At 28.2% G+C, this 23,582-nt stretch overlaps 1 protein-coding gene across 4 annotated transcripts in view; it reads right to left on the bottom strand.

Moving 5' to 3' along the window:
- Positions 1 to 23,582, bottom strand: part of LOC107451421 (influenza virus NS1A-binding protein homolog B) — a 54,927-nt gene that overhangs the window by 9,109 nt on the left and 22,236 nt on the right. For 3 of the 4 annotated variants that reach the window (XM_016067502.3, XM_071184661.1, XM_016067503.3), the window contains exons 2-9: positions 11,501 to 11,693; positions 8,938 to 9,119; positions 8,737 to 8,861; positions 8,548 to 8,621; positions 8,282 to 8,461; positions 6,701 to 6,965; positions 5,382 to 5,588; positions 3,214 to 3,459 (exon numbers count right to left, since the gene is read on the bottom strand). In XM_016067502.3, coding sequence (XP_015922988.2) covers positions 3,214 to 3,459; positions 5,382 to 5,588; positions 6,701 to 6,965; positions 8,282 to 8,461; positions 8,548 to 8,621; positions 8,737 to 8,861; positions 8,938 to 9,119; positions 11,501 to 11,668 — 1,447 coding nt within the window. In that variant the 5' untranslated portion in view covers positions 11,669 to 11,693. Of the gene's footprint in view, positions 1 to 3,213; positions 3,460 to 5,381; positions 5,589 to 6,700; positions 6,966 to 8,281; positions 8,462 to 8,547; positions 8,622 to 8,736; positions 8,862 to 8,937; positions 9,120 to 11,500; positions 11,694 to 12,940; positions 13,436 to 23,582 lie in introns of those variants that run through there. The other variant, XM_016067501.4, reaches the window with a different exon arrangement.

Here is a 23,582-nt window from a genome sequence, read left to right as displayed (position 1 = left end):
TCTAGCAGACCAATAATTTCTCGCATGGAGAAACCAAGTATAAAAACACTCAGGTTTTATAGATAATAATTTCAGCCTATTCATATTTGGATCTTATTTTTCAGAATATTACATTTAATAGCAATCAGAATTTGTTCCATCTTTATTTTTAAAAATGAACAAGCTCATATAAGCTAAGTAGTATATAATTGATAATCAATTGGTTCTTCAAAATAGTTTCTTTTCAACATTATCTAAAACTACAATTGAAAAATTTGCTTCAATACTGTAGAATAAAAATCAATAATTAAAATACATATGGCAAAATTCATATTTGTAGATTGAAAGCAATAATCTTCCTACTTCTTTTGTTTTGCAGTTTTCATAATCTTCTATGTATTTTTAATTCCTTTAAACCATATATTTCTTCTTTTTATCTCATGATAATCAAATTTTTTTTAGAGAGATAGATTTGAATCGTGTAAACATGATCAACAAATGAGAATCGTATTTTATAGAATTATTTTCTTGATGTCTTTTGGATTGAGTAACAAATAAATACTATCTGCCTGCTAGCATCCAAGTACAAAAATATGCAAACAGATAAATTAATTTCACATGAGTACAAATTTCTTACAATATACATACATATATTAACCTTGCTAAGTAAAATATATAATCTTGAGAAACTTGCTAAGCTAAATTATAAGCAAACTAAAAATCAAAAGCAGTATTTTTCCAATCAATAATGATAATTTTCCAAATAAATGTTTTTCCTCCTTTGCTTATTCAGTCAAACGAAAATTGTTTCAAATTAATTTTTCTTTGTTTCCAGAATTTTCAACATTTAACAGTTGATGCAATATTTTTTAACATTACAAAGAAGGAAACATTCATGAATTCTTCAAGGATATTATCAATGTATCATTATTAATCTAGTCATAAATATAAAGCATGTATAAATATATATATATATATATATATACATTGAATTCTTCTTGAATATCATACTTTCAAAACATATACTAAATAAATAACTTTTTCAGACAGGGAAATACTTTAACATTCACATACATTACGCACACTTAAAACATCTTGATGGAGTTCTTCAAACGTTACAGTTAGTAATGGGATTTAATCTTCAAATTGTCAATATAGATCTTTTTATTCTGGCTAAGATTTTCAAAAATAAGGTACTTTAAAAATTTTAATTCTGTTTAATTATTTTTTTTTAACTATTCTGGCTAATCAAACAAAACTAAATTTGCAGTGAGTTAAAGATAAGAGACATTTGCATAATTTTCTTGTCTTCAGCATGTTTCGATCGAAAATACTTTGAAATTTCAGAATTTCGCTCGAGCCAATCGAAGGTTAAACTCTTTTTTTTCCCCTCCTCATATTAGTCACAGATACAGAACAACATTATTGCTAATTATAAATTCATAATAGTAATTTTAGCCACACCTACATATATTAACTAATAGCCATCTCTAAATATTATCAGTACTGAACTTATACAAGAGCAAATATGTATTTTTTTTAACAAAAATATTATTGAAATTTTAACCGAGTTGTTAAACAAAAACAAATTAAAAAATAATAAACATAAAAAAATATATATATACAACGAAAATAAAGATTAACAATTCAGAAGTATTGATTTGATTACTGGCAAGCGCAGCAAAAATCAAATATTTTATTTTATGTTTATATTTTAGATAGTTGTACAAAACTAATAAGCTAATTAAATACAAATGTTTTCTCCAAATTTAGAAGTGTCATTTAATTAGTATAAATATTGTGTTCAAAAATTATATAATAATCTTCATTTTTAAAGAAAAATATTTAAAAACTATGTTTTGTAAATGTAAATAAAAGCACGTTCATTTTTTTAGTCTTTTATTACAAATTATTCATTTTTTCCAATCAATGGTAAGTTATTTTTTTATTTATTTATTTGTTTTTCATCTTCTTATTATTAATATTATGGAATAAAACTTCTCATAGTAAAAAGGTTTAGAATTATTTGCAAATAGACCTTTACATGTTACAGATAAACACTTTATAGAAACTAGATTGAAAAAATACTTCACGGATAAAACTATTTAAACTTTCTGTAAATTGAAGACTGTTTTTAAGTTAACTAACTTAATGTAGGTGTAAAAGGTAAGATAAAAATCAATTTAGAAAACTATTCATAAAAATTTAATCGCTCTTAGTTTTTAAATAGAAGTACTTCTTAATTTTAAAATATCTATTAATTTACAATAATTAAAATAAATTTTTAATGAATTTCTTAACTTAATTTCAAATTAATTTTTCTTTAAGAATAATTTGGTTCACTTTTTTTAGCGTCGCTGGAAAAAACTTATTTTATCATTGAATAAACGACCAGAAATACTGCAGTAAAAGCCATAGGTAAAGTTTGAAGGCTTGAAGTTGAATAATAATTTTTCTTACCACACTATTTAAGATATTTCAAATAGAGTGTCTCAAACGCAAATGTTTTTAAAGCAAAATTATGTAAATTTCAAAAAAATTAAACTTCATACAAAATGTGTAACTTTTTAATTGCCTTGTAAAATTATCTTCTCACTTTATATTTTTGAATAACATATATTTCACCAGTAAAATATTAAATAGTTTCCCTAATAAATAAAGCTTTTTAAATTTTGAAGTAACTTATATTAAAATTAAACATTAGGTCAATTTTTAGTTACATTCACACTTGTTAAGATATTTGAGTTATTTTATCTTTCACATCATAAATTAGTAGGAAAAATTGGAGAAAGCATAACTGGAAAAAAAGTTAGTTGCCTAATTTACAAACATTAGAAAAACACCAATCAACTAAACAAGGTGCATTTAAATTTTCTCAATGAATTTCAAGTTAGTTATCTATCTATTATATACTATAGTCTATTTTTTATTCAAAAAAGTTTAAAAACATTAAGTTGAAAACAGTACACATTCCAGAGAGGAAAGTCATAATTAAAGAGGCACAATTAATAGCTAAGATTAATATATATTAAACAAGGTTAATTCTTATAAATAAGGTTAAGGTTAATTCTTATAAACAATGAAAATTAAATGCAACCCTGTGGGGAAGGGCAATGGTACGTAACACACAAACACAACATTCTTAAAAATTAGAGTAATGATTAAAAATGCATTAAAAATAAAACAAAATGGAGAAAAAAAGAAACATTAGAGCTAAAAGCAGAAATCACCCACCTGCATGAGATCTGACTGCAGGAAGATTTGGGAGTTGTTTCCAGGAATTTGTATCTGGATCCCAATACTCTGCTGAGCTGAGTTCTTTTTGACCATCACAACCACCAACAGCATAAATTTTGTTGTTTACTTTAGCTGCATTGAATCTTCCACGTGGGACTTTCATTGGTTGCATGGTGGTCCACTTGTTTGTAGAAAAATCATATGATTCAACAGTCTTGAGGCATTCTCCTCGGTCGTAACCACCTGTAATTTTATATCCCACATTAAATTAAGTCTACAGTTTAGTGATTTTGCAGTGAGATATATCTTAAAGAAATATCTTAGAACAAAAAATTAATTTGAATCCCAACACTATTTTTGTGAAATGTAGCACAGTGCTCTCACTTATTTGAACAGAAAGTAAATAACAAATTGATTAGAATTATATTACTTCCCTGAAATATAATTTAACACAGTATTTTCATTTACATTAACCGATAGTTAAACTTTCTCTAAATAACAAATTTATTTCGATTATAATGCTACTTAAGTGATTGCTAGAATCTCTTTATATATCAAATTGATTTTGATTACAATGCTACTCGTATGAATAATTATTTATCACTTTTAATATAGAATTTTAAGATCCTGAAATTAGAATCCAGCTTTTTTGCCTATGATTTTGTTAAGTCTATTATAGAGTAGTAATTCATAGTAAAATTTTTATTTATATTTTCATATTTCCTTTATACACCTCATACTAAATTAAATCCTTACAAGCCTCAAATCAAATATTTTAAATGACAAAAAAAAAAGGGAGTGGGCATTAATACAGGGTTGCCACTCAAATCTGGAAAAAAAATTTCCTATGTTTTCCCTGTACATATTATACACAATATATTATATGCGAGCTATATTGAGCTAACTCTATTTATTAGTTTTAATTACTGGAAAGACAGCTGAACATACTTAAATAATGCTATAGCAGGGGTAGCAGCAAAGTTTTTTAAAATTTTAGGGTATTTTTAGGAACTTTTTTCAAAAAATTTTAGGTAAATTTTAGGGGTAATATATGATTTTGCTAGGTTAAAAACAGATCACACGGTAGTTTATTACATAACAGAAGATTATTACAATTCATCCACACATATCATATATAATTGCAAGCCATAAAATAAAGCTCTGAAATTTATTAAGTCAAGAATGAAATCTCTAAAGTGTAAAAATGAAATTTCAACTTTACATATTACCTATCAGAAATTAAGTGCATAATTCAGGAACAGGCAAAAGTGAGAATAAATCAAGAGAAAAAATAAATTAACACCAACTTGGATTTTTATTTAATTTTTACCTTCTTAATTAAAACTTTATTATTACCCTTTACCTTACTTTAATAAGAAAAACTATTGTGTGATAATATTAGATTTCAAATCAGCAATTTATATTAAAAGTTAGAGAAAAAAAAATTAATCATGATTATTTTTCTAACATATTCTTGATATGATTTGTAAGATTCTTTACTGCCCACAATAGTGTTGTGGTGATCTTCAACACTCCTCCATAATTTCAAATGGTATCTTTGATTAGTCTAAGAGACATAATAGTATTTTCATGGTGACTCACATTAAGCACTGCTTTATTTATCGAAAAACCTCTCTCAGGATCAGAATTCCCATGTGGCAAAATTAAAACAGTTTTAATTAATGTAGTTAAATTCTTATATTTTAGATTATTGCTTTTTTTAATTTATATTTAGCCTATAACTCTTAATTTTTTAGGAACACCAACAAAATTTTATCAGATTTTTAGGGTTTGCACATAGTTTTAGGAATTTTATGAATTTTAGGGGGAATGCGACCCCTGCTATAGTAAATGAAATAGTTTAGTATAGCTGAAATATCATGGTTAAATATCTCGTAGATTACGCTTTGAGTGGTCACCATTTTTTAAAAGACAAAAATAAGAAACAAAATTATCTGTATTTTCCCAGTTTGTAAGGAAAAAAAAATCAAAATTCCCTGCATTTTCCAGGTTTTCCCAGGGGAGTGGGAAGCCTGTAATAGTTTTGGACATTTGATACTTCATAATAGAATACGCCACCAATATGGCAAGCTTGACACATGGAGCACAGATTTAATATCTAAAATTAAGAAAGTCTTGTTTAATTCATAGTTACTTATACTCACCACAAACTAGAAGTTTCCCATCAAATTCAGCAGTGCCCACAGAACACCTGGCAGAGCTCATAGGAGGGACAGTTGAATAGGTGCTAATCTTTTCCACTGAAGCATTTCTTGAAGAAAGTGGGCTGTTGTTCGGAGTGTGAACCCTTTGCACAATTGATAGCACTGTCAATTTTCCATATGCAGCAACAACACCCAGCATACTGTTTTCTAACAAAATATAAAACAAAAAATTAAACATTCATGATAAATAGGCTCAATTATACACACTAGAGCTGGTATTATTTTAACAAGTTTGAAATTTTTTTTGAGATTTAATTTCATCAAATTTCTTTGCCTTAACTTAAGTTTTAAAACAACTTAGTGTTAATAATTTGCTGTTTTTTATGAAATATTTCAAACAAATATTATAAAATACTTAAAGTAAAAAATCTATTATTTATTTCTATAAATGATATGTTACTATAACACGGGGCTGCGGACTTTACAACTTTCTGCAAAAGTTTTTGTAATGTGATAGAGTATTAACAACTAAAACTTGCAGAAATTAGGCTTACCACAAAAAAAATAATAATAATTTAGCTTTTTATATGTGATCGTGGACAAAATACTTTTAATCTAATCAAGAAACTAAATTTTCAAAATCATTAACACATAAAGTTTGGATCCACTAAAAAAAAAAATTATCCCCACAAAATGGAGCAAGCTGGCATCTGGTGTTTTAGTAAAACGAATGCTATAAATAGGAGTAAAACTAAAATAAGGAAGAAAATAACTTCGTAATACATTAAAAACTTACATTTTAAATTATTTTTAATCAACAATCCATTAAAAGCTCAAAACATAATTGGCTAGTGCATATATTAGTATGATTGATATTTAAAGAAGCTACACTTAAATATTAATAATATTTATATTAAAAATTTGGAGTTAAGTTTATTTAGTTAAATTTTTTTCTTTCAAATACTTGAACTCACCATTCTCAATGCAAATAATTACAAGTGTCTTAATTACGAAGTTTAACATTTTTAAAAAAAAACTTCAGTAGCATTTATGAAAACAAATTAAAACTAAGAGAAATAAAAAAGAAACCCTAAGGAAATTAATTTTTCAAATATTACAGAAAACATACTGGAATTTTGAAGTTGTTAACACCCCGGCATAAATATTTCGTTTTTTTTCTAGAACTAATACAAATTATAACTGAATAAAAAATAATAACATTTGATTTTCTATTATCTTTATTATCATATTGTTCTTAATAATTTTAAAATATTGATATTAAAAAATGTGTAAAAAAAGCATGAAAGTTGAAAAAATACCTCCATTTGCAGTAATTACAATAACTTTCCAATCATTATCCTCTTCATCAGATGAGCTGGAATCAGATTTGGTGAATAAAAATTGGCGAGGTTTAGCAGGTGTCTGATTGGATCGCTTTGATCTTGGATTTCCAGATTTTGGTACTGATACTTTTCTGGAGAGCTTTTTGTAATCTTGAATAACTTCAGAATCTTGAACGTCTCCATTTTCAATATCACTGCAATCATGAAGAGTACGGTCAGGGTTCAGATAGAGCATATGAACCTAAAAAAGAAGTTTTTATTACAAACCATTAATAATTTCATTTAAATAAAACAATTTAATATACTTTGAACTAAGTAGTTTTAAATCAACAGCTTCTAATTATTATTTTTTGTTATAAAATGTTAGGGAAAGATTTCTATATCATAACAAGTTCCAAAATGATTGCTTAATCATGGCTTAACTGGGCAACTGCAAACAAGAAACTAAAAGAAAAACATCACTGAAGGAGACGATCTTTAAGAGCATAATTTGTAGCCTCCATATATATCCAATTAAAATTTTCCAATATATCCAATTTAAATTTTCTACAAATAGAAGAAATGAACCGTCTAATAGAACCTTTTCAATTTTAGTTTGCACAAGCAGGTACTGGGATGAAAATCTCACTAACTTTTGTTTCTGTGAGGCATCACAGAACAAAAGGCATTCAAGGCTGCTACTATTTCTCTTTACAAAATATTTTATAGAGCAGTAGACAATCAAAAACTATAAATTTCAGAATTTAGAATAATTTTTTCAATATTTTAAAAGGCTCACCAAAAACAAAACTAGTGCAAAGTGGATTTTTATATGAACTTCTAAATCATTCACATGTTGTGGTGTGGAAAATAACTATTTACTGAACAAACAGAATCAGACTAAAAAACATAAGACTTTGCTACCACTAGAAGTTTCCCCTCAATGCTTAAAAAGTTGGCGGCCCTCCACATTTTAAGAGGACGTCATACCTTGGGAGAAACTTTTTGTCACAAATTCTTGTTCATTTTCATAAAAAATAAAATTTGATGCATAGAAAAGGTGCGTTCAGACAAACCTAGGGTAAGCCATGAAGTTTTAAATACTGAAAAGAAATTTTTTAAATATCCAAATGAAAATAAATTATGAGAAGAGACTTAGGATTATGAAATGGAGAAGTTCTCTTTTAATAATTTGTTTGCAATTTGATTTATTTTTCTCTCCGACATTTGAAACTTCATAGCTTTCTCTAGCTTTGCCTGCACTCATTTTTTTTTTTTTTTTATAATTACTAATGAAGGTGAAAGAAAATTAGCAACAAAAAGTTTCTTATATATTGTATAGTGTCCTCTTAAGGAAAAGATATCTTCTCCCATTTTCACTAATACTTAATCATAAAATTGCAATCCCAAAATTAACATTTAACTTTGTTACATTAAGTTAATTTAAATGTCAAATTTCTCTTTAACTATGTTTTGAAAGTAAGTGGAAAGCTAAAAGTGATTACTTTCTGTTAACTAAAAATTATAGCAATGTTAAAAAAATTATATAAATAGTATTTTATTAAAGCAGATCTTTACCTTTTGTGTCAAATCATCAATGGTTATCTGATTATCAGCCTGAGATTTAACCCAATCAAGAACCATGTCGCACAAATGCTTTATATTGGTGGCATTCTTTTCCTCGTGACTATTCTGCAATAATTCCACTGGTATTGTTGGTAATGCAAGGAGCTCTTTAGATTTAACTACTTCACTTATCTAGAACACAAAGAAAGTTCTTTTTATTGATTTTTCACTTAACAGAAATGTATATTTCCTAAAATTTATTATTATACTATACTCACATTTTGACGAATGAAAGCATCCACTTTTGCAAGAACTTCAGGGTTGGTTGCAATTCCTGGTAGAGCTCTAAGATCTAAAATAAATTGATTTACAGAATGTTTACCCATTATTCTTTTTAAAACTCACTATAATTCATTAGAGCACTTAAATTTGAAATTCTAATAAAGTACAAAAGCATAAAAACTTACTGATGCAATTGTCGGGTGTCATATTCTCAACAAGGTATTTACCACATTGTTTCGCAGCTGAGCTCATACGCAGTTTGGTAGCAGCAACATAGGTGGCTTTTACTAATTTTGAAGGAACTTCAAGCCTTTGGGGAAGAATTACACCAATTAAAATTTTTATAAAAATTAAATCACATAGTTTATTTTATAAAAAGTACTCACCTTCCCAAATAAGCATAATCAACTAAAATTTCAAATGCCTCCATTTCTATGTTTCCATTTAATTTGTACTGATTTCTGGGTCCCTTGCTTTCAGCTGTGAACAAGTCGAATAGGTATGGACTTGCACTTGCGAGCACTGCTCGGTGAGCATAAACTTCCTTAACGTCTTGAGTGGTGCCAACCTAAAATTTTAGAGTTTGTTAGAGAATCACTTTTGAAACATTTTTTTCCTTTTCTTCTTCCTGCACAATAAGTAGGGGCGTGAAGTTTATTTGCGAATTTCAGTTTGGTTTGGGATTTTCTGAATGTGGCATGCTTTCGCTTTGGCAAAGGAATATGTTTTTAAGTAGGTTTTTTGAAAATTATTTTTCATTTTGTCATTAGTTTACACATTTTGTATTCACTTTTTCTCTTTTCCTGGACTTCTTGCAAAGCCTTTGGGGTACAGAGAAAGCTTGACATTTGATTTTAGACATTTGTTATGCTCTGTTCTCTCCATAGGAAAGGTTTTATATTTTTATGACTTCTGGGACTGGCACTCCCTGACGACATCACTTTTGGTTGACATTATTATACTTTTTCTTTTTTTTTCACAATTTTCATATAAATAAATAAATATATATATCAGGGGTCTGTCTAGGTTTTTCTGAGAGGTACCTATTTGGTGAAAATTTAGACATAATTTGCGAAAAATTAAAAATTATATTAAAAAATCAACACAAAAATATGGATTTATCGTTTCTAAAGGGATACAAAAATAAAATTTCAAGAAAAAGTATTTTGTGAAACTACCGTTTTTCCTAAAATTGAATTTGTGAAACTACCATTTTTCCTTAAGTTGAATTTGTGAAGGTACCGCTAAACGGTAGTAAATTCGGCCTAGACAGACCCGTGTATATATATTTTTTTTCTAACTGATGCTGCTAGTTTAAGTTGGAAATTGGTTGAAATTTTTATTAACAATAAATTCAACTAGTAGACGCAGGGGCCCCCACCAGGGGGGGGAGGTGGGCGCACGATGCGCCCACTTAAAGCTTGAGGGGGAATTTTTACACAAAATAAAACGAATAGTTTGGGGGGAACGAATAGCTTTTAACGAAACGAATAGCTTTTAAACAAAATATCGAAATTTTAAGTTCATATTACATATTATTTGATTCGAAAAATACTTTTCTTTGGCCACTGAGTAGACGGCGGGAAGCAATTAAAATTTTACATTCTACAGATATCAAGTTGAAATTTGTTCAATAAGCCTTTTAGCTAATCTATAAAATTTATAATTTAAAGATTTTCCTCTCACAAATAGACAGAAAATTTAGTTAAGTAAATGTTTTTCAGCCTATATTGGCAAAAATTTAACAAATTTGTTAAAATTTGAAGTTTTTTTAATAATGGATGAATTAATATTTGGCATTTTATTTAGTAAATATTTTTAATACTTATTTTGTAATAAAAAGGTTTTAACTTATTTTTTTCTTCATAGCAGATGGTTTAGAGCTTTTCTAAAACAAATTTTTAAAATTTGTCAGATTAAAATATTCTTCCCTCAAATAAGGGAGTCTTTGATAAAATAGTTAATGATGCACTAGAGATATGCTAGTCGTCAATTGAGTGATGAAGTGAATTGAGTGAGTTACAAACGATGAATCTTAATTCATCGTTTGTAACTACTGTTGAATGTACATGAATATTTGAAAACTTGCATATATATGAATATTTGAAATATAAACTCTTATTCTATAGAATCCTAAACTTAAAGAATGGTTGTATATAGATTAACAGTAATTTCTTAATTTTTGTAGTTGAATTTAGTTTACTTCATATAGGAATATATTGTACGTATATATTTTACTTAAATAAATGTCTTTAAATTAAAGACATTTATTTTTCATACAATACTAAAGCTATTAAAATAGCGTTTAAAACAAATGAAAAATTGATTGAGGATATTTCTATATCCCAATCTGTAGTGACAACTACAACAAGGTGCCAAATAGATTTTAAACTTGCACATTTAAAAAAAAAAAAAAAACATTTAGTTATTTTCCCAGGGGTGGCTAAGAGTTATACTTTGAGTTGTTCCCTCTTTGTGACGTTTTCATTTCTTTTTCTTTTTTTCTTGCCGGCCGCTACCTGGAAGTTGGCAGGCTCAGCAATTATTTTGCCACAAATAACGATACAGAAATCTCCTCAAACAATTTGCGGGGGATATTTCCATATCTTATTTATGCTACAGGCTGATTGCAGATATCCATTTTAAATAAACTTTTAATTTTTCTTAAGCAATCAAGTAAACAACAAGCAGTGTAAAGTTAGTAACACTCGATTGCAGGATATTTTGCATTTTTAATAAAGGAAAGTTTTAATATTTACTATTTCGAGCCACAAAAATTTTAATATTTCCTGCAAATCTTATTTTTATATCCATGAAATTTTAAATTTACTCATGAATTAATCACTTCTCTACATAAGCCTTCCTAGTATTAGTATATCATGAACAAATCGTAAAATCTATGAACAAGAAATCATTAAACGTAAGAAAAAAAGATCAAAAATAAAATACCTGCAATGTGACATCACAAAATTGTTTGTTTTTCCTCAGCTTGTTTAAGTTGTCAAACATTTTCTCCCTATAAACAGTATCGTCAAACACAAAAACATTTGCCGGCTTCGGCTCACTCTGTTTCTCTTTAACAGCCATTTCTTCAATGGATGGAGTCTTATGCATCATAAGACTGTTAACAGTACTACTGTAGCTGTGAAAAACAATATAAATTTTAAGTAAAGCAAAAATAAATTAAAGAAATCAAATAAAACAGTCACTTTTTCGATTTATTTTTTCTAATTTTATTTATATAATATATTTAAATTTACTAATAAAGTTCAAAATTTCCTACCTATATTTCATTACAAATTTCAAAATTCAACATTTTTTTTTACAATTTTTGTTTTATTTATTTTTGAACACAAAACAAAATGAAGGTTCCGTATGCAAAGTAAATAAAGAAAAATAAAATTAAAAATTGTGGATTTCATTTATGCCCCCAAGGAAACAGAAAAAAGCCAAATATTTAAATCTGCATTTAAAAAAGAAAGAAAAAAAATCTGATTCTACTAAAATTATTATCTAACGTTTAAATATAATGTATCTTTAAATTCTCAAGAAATATAACATTATATATTTCATTATATACTTAAATTTATTAAAAAATTAAAGAATGAAAAAAAAAATACAATATGCTAAAAAAATTGTTAGAACACCGTTTTTAGTGAAAAATTCTTTTTTAGATTCAAAGTTAATGTTTTACCAGAAAAAATTAAATCAGAATTTTTATACATGCAATAACATAAAAAAATAATAAATTAAAAAAAAATCGAAAGGATTGAAAGGAGAACTTTTAACCTTTGCATTACATACTTTGCATGCATTTATTCCAGCTTAAGTTTTGAATATATAGCTATACGAAAGATACAAAAAAAAAATATGTATAGTATGAATTAAGAAAGAAGTAAACCTTATTTGGTTTCTAAAAAATTAAATACATGACACGAAACCTAATACGCAATAACATAAAAAATAAATAAACTCGAAAGGACTTTTAACCCTTGCATTACAAGTACATACATTTATTCTAACAGAAGTTTTCAATATATAGCTATACAAAATATACAAAAAATATAAATAAAATATGTATAGCATAAATTAAGAAAGAAATATAAACATTATTTGTTTTCTAAAAATTAAATACACATGATTATGAAGAAGAAAAAAAATTACATAAAATCTCATTTTCTACAGCACATGGCCAAACACCCCTTCCTACATTTTATTTCTCCTAAATAATCATGAAGCGATAAGATTCGAGACTATAAAACAATTGGTACACTTTAATTTTTATTATCATATTTTTTACAAACAATGATAATACATATCTAATAATTAAGAAATAATACATATACTTAATTGCCCATTTATCTGCTTAAATATTTAATCATATCTTACCTCTTGGTGGACGGCATTATTGATCTAATTATCCACCAGAAAATAACTTCAAAATAATACACTTTGATAAATTTCACTTCACAACTAAAGCATATTCTTCCTGGCAGCAGTTATGTCTAAAACGCGGCAACAAATGTGATCTCTGGTACCGGCACAAAAAGGCAACCTTTTCGTATCCCCCTAACAATTTTGTTCAACGTGTCCTAATTACACGCGGCAGCGAAGAACTGGGATTCTGCCAAACGCAAAGAAAAAAAACTAGCTCCAACGGGGTATCGCGATATGTATTATGACCTGAAAGGAAGTCGCCAAAATGCAGCCAAGAAAAATGATGATAAAGCGAGTTTCAGGTTTAAAGCAATGAGTTCCTGTATTATAAACAGGAAATCTTATAAATTTATAATGGTTGAATGTGGACAATTAAGATAGCTGAGAGCTCAAATGTCGTTTGATACAAAAGAACAAGTACCATCTTTGATTTTTAGAACGAAGTATAGTCAAACTCGTTTACAAAACGAACGGAGAAAGCGGCAATTCGCACATTAGGGCCTCGATCAAATAAAATTTTCAAAAATAAAAGTTTTTAATTTTTTTTTTTTTTTTAAAAAAAGAGCTAAATAATGTCGAAACCTGATTAATATATTGTTTTTTATTTATATTCAAAGAGAATAGCGTGTCTTAACAGTGATAGAATTTTTTTTGTCTTTTCTCGACAATTATTCAAAATGCAACTCTCATAATGAATAATTAATTATCAATCACTAACATGTAAGAAATAACATCTATCGCAAGTACTGTAGAACAAATACCTTTAAATTTTAAGCGAAATATATTGGAACTCGTTTAAAAAACAAATGGAGGGACAAAAAGGTAATTATTCGTTCAACTTTAGCAAGATTAAAATTTTCAAAAAATAAAAGCTTTTAATAATAAAAAGAAGCTAAAAAAACGTTGAATAAGCGTTTTGTTTACACTCGAAGAAAATAATGTGATACTTTTTTGTCTTTCTTCGGCATAGTGTTCAACAAGCAAATCTCATAACACATATTAAATGCAAACAGGGAAACTGCATGTTTTTGAATGTGAATGGAGGTTTAGGTTTATTAGTTTCTTCTCCATTACTATAATATATCATCATAATATCATTTATATCAGAACAGCGTTTTACAAACAATTGATCGGGAACATTAACGCAAGCACGTGGTCAACAGAAATAGCAAGTACAGAATTCAGCCAATAGTTTGAAAATATGTTAGTTATTAAAAAAATTTTTCTTCTCAATTTTAGCCAAGCTACAGCTCTGTCACGACTATGATAAATGAGGGACGTCACACTGTTTCTCTTCAAACTGTGGATCGCTCTCCTGAACAAACTATAGGGACCATAGTTCCCAGATTGCTGTTCCACCTTAGATTATGGGGGTTAGAAATCCGAATCCGTGTCGAAAAAAAGGCATGTTTGTTCAGAGAAAGTACGTTTTTGTGTCTGATTTCGTAACTTAAAATATTGTCTACACTAATTAATTGGCATATTTGAGGTCATCCCCTTGAACTATTAAGAATGATTCCAAAAAAGTAAAGATTCGACCATTAGCATTGCACTCGGACAGCATTGCACTACAAATATTTCTAATGTTTCCCAAATATTTCTAAAACCAGTACACGTAAAAACAATCAAACATCCAGAAAATCTAAAATCAGTTTACCTCCCTATAAATGAGCCCTCCTCGCTCTTTTTGTAAAAAAAAAAAAAGCCACCATGCCATAAAAGCACTGCTTTTTCATTTTTTTCAGAAAAAAGTCGTTTTCTTAACCACCTGTTTTAATGAAAAGTCCATTTCTGATTTATCAAGTGACTGATGACTATTTAACTTTAATTTTTAAATTGATACTTTATCTTTAACAAGATTTTTCTTACGTTGCCTAAGTTATATAGTAAAAATTCGCAAGATATTTCATCCCAGACATATTCATATCGTTTATTTGAGGAGTATTAATGAATTTTTTAGTGATTTTCAATTTTACCATTTTTTTTTTTTAAATAAATACTTTTTTTTTTATTTAAAAATGAATCTTTAAATGCTTATTTTCTCATAATTTTCATTTTAAATAAATAAAAAAAAGCATTAAAGTTGTTAATCAATTAATCCTTTTTTTTTTAAGTACTTTTTTTTGAAGAAAATTTATACTCTTTTAGCTTGCCTTTAATTATTTATCAAAAGCTTAAAATTTTTCTGTTATTTTGATAATGAGTGACAATTATTATGTGAAATATGCACATAAAAGAGTATAAGAGGGTAATATAAAAATTGAAGCTCAAATTCAGTCATTACATAATATTTTGATAAATTTTAACTGTGGTAAGTGAGTGAGTGCCCTTTAAAAACTAACCCTTTTCTGTGAGCACTCTGGTCCTTGTTTATTTCTAGGGAAAACTCTGGCGATATATATAAGTTAAACTTGATACAAATGTTATCTTTACAAAAGAATTTACTCACTAACATTTTTATACACACGTATGGGTACAGAATATACAAAAATATACATATTAGACAATAAACAAGATCAGTCCCGTTAACCTATTTAATTTTATTTTATAACCGTCGTTGAACAGTTTACCAATGTTCAACTCCGTAGCCTTATAGTTTTGAACCCAATCCAGAAAACAAGGGAACTCCTGGATAAAGTAAAGGGAGAAATTTGCCTTAGTGGAGAACTTTTTGAAGGAACTAACCCGCATTTGCGTTACATGGAAAGGAAAACCACGAAGATCTTCTACGGTTAGTATGACGGCAAGGGGACTTTAACCCAAGATCTGTCTACCACTGACGATATTTTACTTCAGAACTGTGGTCGGTGCTAGCCAGGTGCGGGATTCGAACCGGGTCACCTCATTGGGAGGCGAGCGCTCTATCCCCCGAGCCACCACGGCTGCCCGTTACCCTATTTTATTTTTATAATATAACCGTACACAGCCGACCCAATTTTATGGGTTTACGACTACTAATGCTCAACTCCGTGCTCCTTGTAATTTTAAACCCAATCGAGAAGACAAGGGAACTCCTGGATCGAGTATTGGGAGAAATTTGCCTTCGTGGAGGACTTTTTTGATGGAGCTAACCCGCATTTGCGTTACATGGAGAGGAAGACCACGAGAACCTCCCACGTTACCCTATAGTATTTTTTCATGTTTCGCCAGTGAAGAAGATTCTTAATAGATTCCTAACTATAGTATATCTGTTCGTGTGGCATTATTTGCGCAGTTTGAATGTTGTTTATCTTTATATAACTTTTACTTTTTGATTATATTGGTGACAATACTTTATAAATGTATATTAGTTTTCGCAGATGGCATAAATAGCAATTCATGGCGAAAGAGAAGCTTCTTAGAAAGTTTTAATGCCAAATATGACGCACTTGCTGAGTAATCCCAGGAAGACCTACACTTCATGTATTACGGCAGAAAAGGAGAGAAGAAAAAAAAAGAACCAACTCCAGAGTTGGATTCTACATCTAGCTAGACGGCATGTCCTTTCTCCAGAAAATTCTCAGAAAACCTATTGTTGCCTTCAAGCAAATCAACTAAAATAAAAGAAGCAACGCCCTCGTGCCAAATCTTCAATTGCACCTACATTGCCAGAAGTTAAAACTACTACGTTACAAAAAAAAAAAGCAATGAGCTTAACAACTATGTTAACCTAACTGCATAATTTATTGCACGTTGTAAATATTTTGACAAAACAAATGTATTTTATTTTATATCAAAGATTAATTCAAATTAGATTACCTCTTAAAAAAATAAATACATAAACGAATAAGCTGACTAAAATTACAGAATTTTAATTACGATTAAATTCAAATATTAAATTAAAATAAACAAATTTGCTTTAAACAAAGATAAAATTTTAATTCATTGTATGAAACTTAGAGAAGAATATTCTTTAGGAATCTTAAGTGTTTTTATTTTGTGTTCAAAATTGTTGATTTCATTTAAGCTTCAAAGAAATCTCTGTCTTTTATCTGAATTTGACTTTTATTCCACAATTGAAATTTTTCCATGCGTTATTTCTTTGCTTAATGTTTGATTACTTAAGAAAATTTTGAGCAGTACTCTACGTAAGCATTGCTTATACTCTCTGGTCAGCAAAATTTATCAAATCATAAATCCTTTCCCTCCGTTAAATGCTTGCTTACGTTATTTTTGAACGGTCTTTTATAAGTCCAAGAAGACCCTGTAAGTAAAATTTTTAATGAATTTAAATTAAACCTTTTTAATCGAAAATAGTAGATAGAAATGTTTGGTTTGAAAAAACATTTTCTTTTTTATCATTATTCAATTATTGTTTACACTTATATAAAAATGGCTTTAGATTTCTATAAATGCATATTTTTCCGAAGCTTTATTTTTTTACTTATGAATTTATCTACTTTTGAACCTCCAGTGAGTTACGCTTCTCTATTCAGGAGCATTTAATTTGAGATCTGCAATCCACGTATTTGCATAATACTGCTTTCGTCAAAAGGAATTATTCTTACAATATTCCATACGGTTTCCAAAACTTTTCCTGGCAAATAATAAATATTGGCAAATTATGTTTGTTTATTAAAATTGCCAATTTACTGAATTGAGCAAATTCGCCATCATTTTAATTTCCGCGTTCCCCATCTCACATTAACAACAATAAGAATATATTAATAAGAATTCTGCAAATATTCTAAGCTCAAAATGACATTATTGACAAAATTAATAGACAGCTATAATTAAAGAGTATACATTCTCCAATTTATCACATTCTTACTAGCAGGCAATTGCTTTAATGTTCTCAAAATAATAATAATTATATAGATCTCAGGGTATGTAGCTAAATTATTCAACAAAAAATAAGCACCTTTTAAGCAATTTTCAAGAAGTCAAAAAATATTTTTAAGCACTTTAAAAAATATAATTAGGCATTGTTGGAAAGTTTTTGACAATCGACGCTTTTATCTCGTTTTAACCGTCATGTCAAAAAAAAAAAAAAAAACTTTTGTCATTGTTTTTGACAATTGTCAAAAATCATGAAATTTTGAATCATGTAAAGCGAATGGCGTTTTCATACGCTAAGGACAGACTATACGCCGAAATAGATTGGGATTGAATTAATTATGAAAACGCTGAATAGAACAATGTAAACTGTGTCTTTTTGCATAATTAGAAGCGAAAATCAACATAGTAAAAGAAAAATCTCATTTGGAAAAAGGGGAAATTAAACACTTTTTAAAAACACCCAATGAAAAATGCACCTTTAAGGGCTTTTAAAAAACGAAAATCGAAAATAAGCACCTTTAAGCACTTTTTAAAAACGCTAAGCACCCTGGGTCTAGATCATAGCCAGCGTTCGTGATCTTTATTTATAAATCCGATTTCTTATTTAGATTTTTTTTTAAATAATAAGTTTATAAATTGAATTTAGATCTTAACCATTTCTGCTGCAGATTCTCAACTATTTGAACTTTCATCAAAAGAATTGAAATATTTGTATTCTTTTAAATACCTTTATTCTGAACGTTAAATAAAAAATATCCTAGATTACATACAAATAAACATTTAATTCATAGATAAGGAGAAGATATAAATCGCATTTAACTGCCACTTTGCTCTTTATTTAGATTATATACAAATACATGTGTGATTTTTTTTTTCTTGAAATAAGTTCTATTTTTGACACGCATCGGCTCGGCATTATTTACACCTTCTTTTCCCAAATGCCTGTATTCTTTGATAAATATAGCAATATTTTGATGCGAATTTTAACCATGCGGACGGATATAATTTTTAATATTGTAAAGAGTCCGATTTTAAAATAAAACATTTTGTTAATAGTTTGCTTTAATGCTAAAAATTTTCCGAGAGCTCTGTTTCCGAGCCCAAATCTAGTCTTTGAATTAACGTTCCTTTGAGTTTTCCTCGTATTTTATCCATCAAGTTATTCTTATCCCGAAAAGTCCTATTATCTGACGATTAAAAAATAAAGAAAGATGGATTTGTTTTTTAGTAGAAAGAAATACGTATCTGCCAGACCATAATATATATATATACAATACATCAAGTCAGTATAATTTAATGAATGTCCGTGTAACTTACATAGAATCAAATGTTACAATAATAGGTATCGGGAAAACGATTCTTTCAGCTATTTAGAAAGAGAAAATACATTTTAGCAGATCTAAATTAAGATATTGTAGGGACGAAAGAGGGTAGAAGGAAGATGAATCCACGATTCAACAAAAGCATCAAAAGGGAGAACCTAAAAATAATTAAGCGAGGTCGAATCCTGTGTGGGCAACCTTTCCTCAACTCTAACAAATGGTTCCAGAAAATTCACGTGCCAGAAGCTGTAGACAGAACACGTGAGAGACAGAACAAATCCTGACAACATTGTTTTCATGGAAATAGAAACATTTTTCTTTCTCTCGGAAAAATAAAAGCTCAGCTGCACCCCCAATTTGCGTATTCAACTGCTATTTTCGTTAGCGTACTATAATTTAAAATGTTTCCTGTTTCCCAAACCAATACAGATTGTGATTGAGTAATCATGATTAATGGATTATTTATAATTATGATATATTATGATATACAATGACACAAGAATCGAATTAGACTTAAATACAATATGAGTGAAAATAAGAGAAACACATGGTTGGATTGAATCTAGAATTCCATTTCACGAATTGTTCCTAGAACCAGCTGAGCCATCGACATTTTGAATTGAAACTAAGAACATTTATTCCACAATGTTTCAAAGGACATACCGAAGAACAATTAAAAGCAAACGATGCTATAAAAAACAGCAATTGCTTAATGAATGGTATTAATATTATTAATCTCTTCTATAGAAAATTAACCACAAAATGTAATTATCTGGTTTTGAACTTAAAAAAATTATAATTGTTCTACCTTATTTTCAAAAATCAGTCCCCAAATTGCAAAAATTGTATCAGGTCGTTTCCTTACCTGTAGATAAACGGGCTCCCTTGTAAACAAACAAGAATAATATATGATATAAGTTACATTTCACCAATCTTAAAAATCCTATTGCAGACATTTATAGCTGGGGTGTTTATCAATTATTTTTTTGCCAGTGCGGTCTTCATAATATCAAACCAAACTGATATTAAAAAACCTGGTTTTATTCAAGTTCGTTCTTCTTTCCCTACTGGTTAAAACAACGAGGAAGATTCTTATTTAAAAAAAAACGAAACTATAATATGTCAGTTTCCGTATCGTTGTAAGTGCTTTATTCACGTTGTTCAGCTTTATTTACTGAAAATAAATTCTGATCAAGAAATGATTGAAACTAGCTTTGTCAATCTGCAGAGGGATACAGTAAAATAGTTTATTACGCGATTTCTAAACACCAAGAAGTAAAAATTTAGTTAGACGAGAAGCACATTAAAAAAGATGCTGATACACCATTTGAGTGCTAAGAATTAAAATTAAATAGTTTAATTATTATCTCAGAAAAAAATTATTCGATGTTGAATCATACCTATTGCGTAAATTGACTGCACCCTAAATAAATAGTTAAATTGAATCACAATTCGGCTCCATACGATTCAATGAAGCATTAATTTACACGATGATTCTGAATTGAAACTTGACACAAAACGATATTATGATTCAACGCAGTTCAAAACTTCCAACTATACTTTCTCTCTTTTAACAAAAAAAAATTCAAATAAATAAACAATAAAAAATTAGCGTTTTAGCCAGACCTATATAATATACCAGGGGAGGCCAACCTGCGGCTCGCGAGTCACATGCGGCTCTTAGAAGGATTATTTGTGGCTCTCGATAAATGTACCTGAGTTCCCTTTTCATTTTTGAGCTGTTATATTTTTAAAAAATTATTATCATTCCTTGATAGATTTCAAGACTTAAAATATTTTAAATCGTCTCTTGATTTTTTTCTGAATCCATTTGAAATTAATATAATTCAAGGTGAGTTTTCCCTTTCCAATATAATTATGGCCCAAAAAGCATCTGGAGAATATGAGTTAATGCAAGAAGATCAAGCTCTACAATTAAAATATAAGTCGACGTCGATTACTTAATTTTGGAAATTTGTACCAGAATCGAAGTATCCTGAATTAAAAAAGACTGCTAGTAGAATTATTTCAATATTCGGAACAACGTACTCATGTGAATCATTTTATTACACTTTAAAATTCGAGAAATCCAAACACCGATCAGTATTAACTAACCAGCATCTCAAAGAATTACTGAAAAGTGCTATCACCAATTATTCACCAAATTATCAAGAGATGTAAAATAAATGTGTTTAATTCTTAATATTTAAATTCAATACACGTGTACTTTTATTTATGTGTTTTCAATATATATTTATTTTCTGTAAAGAAAAAAAAAAGAAGAAAAAAATCATACCTTTTTTGCCTCCTTTTTAAATATGTATTTAATTGCGGCTAGCGAAAAATTTCTAATTTTGAAAAATGGCTCGACTATCAAGGAGCTTGGCCACTCCTGTAATATACTATACACGAACGTACGTACGTCGTTCGTGGAAAATTTGTCACCATCGAAAAAATGTTTTTTTACTATTACTAAAAAAGAAAAAAGAAAAGAAAGTGTCTTTTTCGAATTTCCAAGTAGGAAAAAAAATTCATTTTTACGCTTTTACTTACCAATAGCACGATTTAAAATTCCATTTACGCTATCTAAGATCGCGCATCATGTTCCGTATTTTCGCGATTTAAAAGACGCTATTATGATTCGCCTTCAAGTAACTTAAAAATTATACATCGGAATTCGTATTTACGCGATTTTAAAATCAAACATTGAGATTCGTATTGCAAATTTAAAATCAAACACAGAAGATTCGCAATTATGCGATTTTAAATTCAAATATCGAGATTCGTCTTCTAGCGATTTTAAAATTAGAAGTCAAGATTCGTATTTGCGTGATTTAAAGTTACGCATTGAGATTCAGATCCACACAATTCATATAAATAAAATCTCGCATCGAAATTTGCTATTGTTCTGTTGTTTGCTATTATTCTGCTGAAATTTGCTATTATTCTGTTCTATCGTTGATATTATTCTGTGGGCAAATGCTTCCAATATGCACTTTTTTCTTGCTCAAATTTCATTTATTTTTTCAATTATTTAAAAAGTGTTTTTGTACATAACATTTTTGGACTTCTATTTTCAGCTTTTTGGGTTTTTTTTTTACCAAACATATCTCTGTGGTATGAATCAATGCAAAATTCTATAAAAGTTGAACATTTTTAAAAAAAATCCGCCATTTTCAAACAAATTACGCCACAATGAGATGGCGACGAAACGGTTGATTTATGTTCGCCTCAAAACCTTTTTTATTTTATCCAAGTCTGCCTTTGGCCATTATTTCAATAGTACAAATAAAATAATGGCCAAAAATTTGAAGCAAATAACTTTGAGATATCAAACTTTTATTTAAGTTTCATTATTTAAATGTTCAACTATCCTAAAATAATCACAATGCAACCATAATAAATAAAACTGGTTAAAAATTGTTGAAATACTTGGAACATTACAAAATTTCGCATTAAAAATTTATTTTAAAAACATAATTAAGATACTCTCTATTGTTTCGACTTGAAGATAAAGTATACTCTGACAATGCTTAGATTTCAACGCAATTCAATATTGCAGTATTTTTACAATGCTATGACTGGAATAAAGTAGATGTGACGCAAACTTTGACGACATAAATTGGTGACAGTCCACTTACTACGTCTTTAAGTTCAGTGAACTTGCCCAGACGAGGTCAAACGTTGTCGGGGGCGTCATGCTGCTCTTTGGACGGAGAAAATTAGTTTAATATCAAATACTAAATTGTGGGGGCTGTTATAAATTTTTTTTATTGTTACCGATTTTTTTTTTCTTCTATACTTTCTTGATAACTTGAATATTGTCCCTTTATATTAGAAAAAAAGTAACTTTTAAAAGTAAATATTTAAAAAAGCTTTAAATCAGGGTTGGCATGATTTAAACCAACTGTGATTTCATTTTAAGAAAATCATTGATTTAAGCAAATTTTTTTTTTTTAAATAAATCATTAATTCAAAAATATTTTCATAATTACATTCTTTAGGGTGTGTAATTCTTATACAAACTGTATTCATTGATAATGAAGGTTTTACTAAACGAAGTAATGAAAAGTTAAAATTATTATAATTCTAAATAGATTAATAAATAAATTAAATTAGAGAATTAAAGTGGATAGGAAAGAATAACGTTAAACTGTTAAATCATAAGTTTCCATTAGCTGTATGTAAAATAATTTGCGGTTAATAATCATATTTTAATATACCCATTCAATTTTATGTTTATTTGAATACTTTAAGTACTTTTCAAACTTATTAAACACGTAGTTAGTGTTTATCAATAATGAAAAAAAATAATAAACTTGTTCTGCCCAAAGAAGCTTACAATTTTTTTTTTCTCCCTTTAATGTATTTTGATCTTAATTAATTTACTCTTCATAGGAAATCTAACTGGCTAATAGCTCCTTGTCTTTAAAATTTTAGGATGATTAGTTTGAACAAATATAACCGTGATTTTATTTAGTCAGTGATTAGTTAGCAATAATTAAAATAATTTT

This window comes from Parasteatoda tepidariorum, chromosome 8 (genome assembly GCF_043381705.1).
Source record: "Parasteatoda tepidariorum isolate YZ-2023 chromosome 8, CAS_Ptep_4.0, whole genome shotgun sequence".
Taxonomy (NCBI): domain Eukaryota; kingdom Metazoa; phylum Arthropoda; class Arachnida; order Araneae; family Theridiidae; genus Parasteatoda; species Parasteatoda tepidariorum.
The sequence above is the reverse complement of the archived record's forward strand: the minus strand, read 5'-3'. Positions and strand labels throughout refer to the sequence as shown.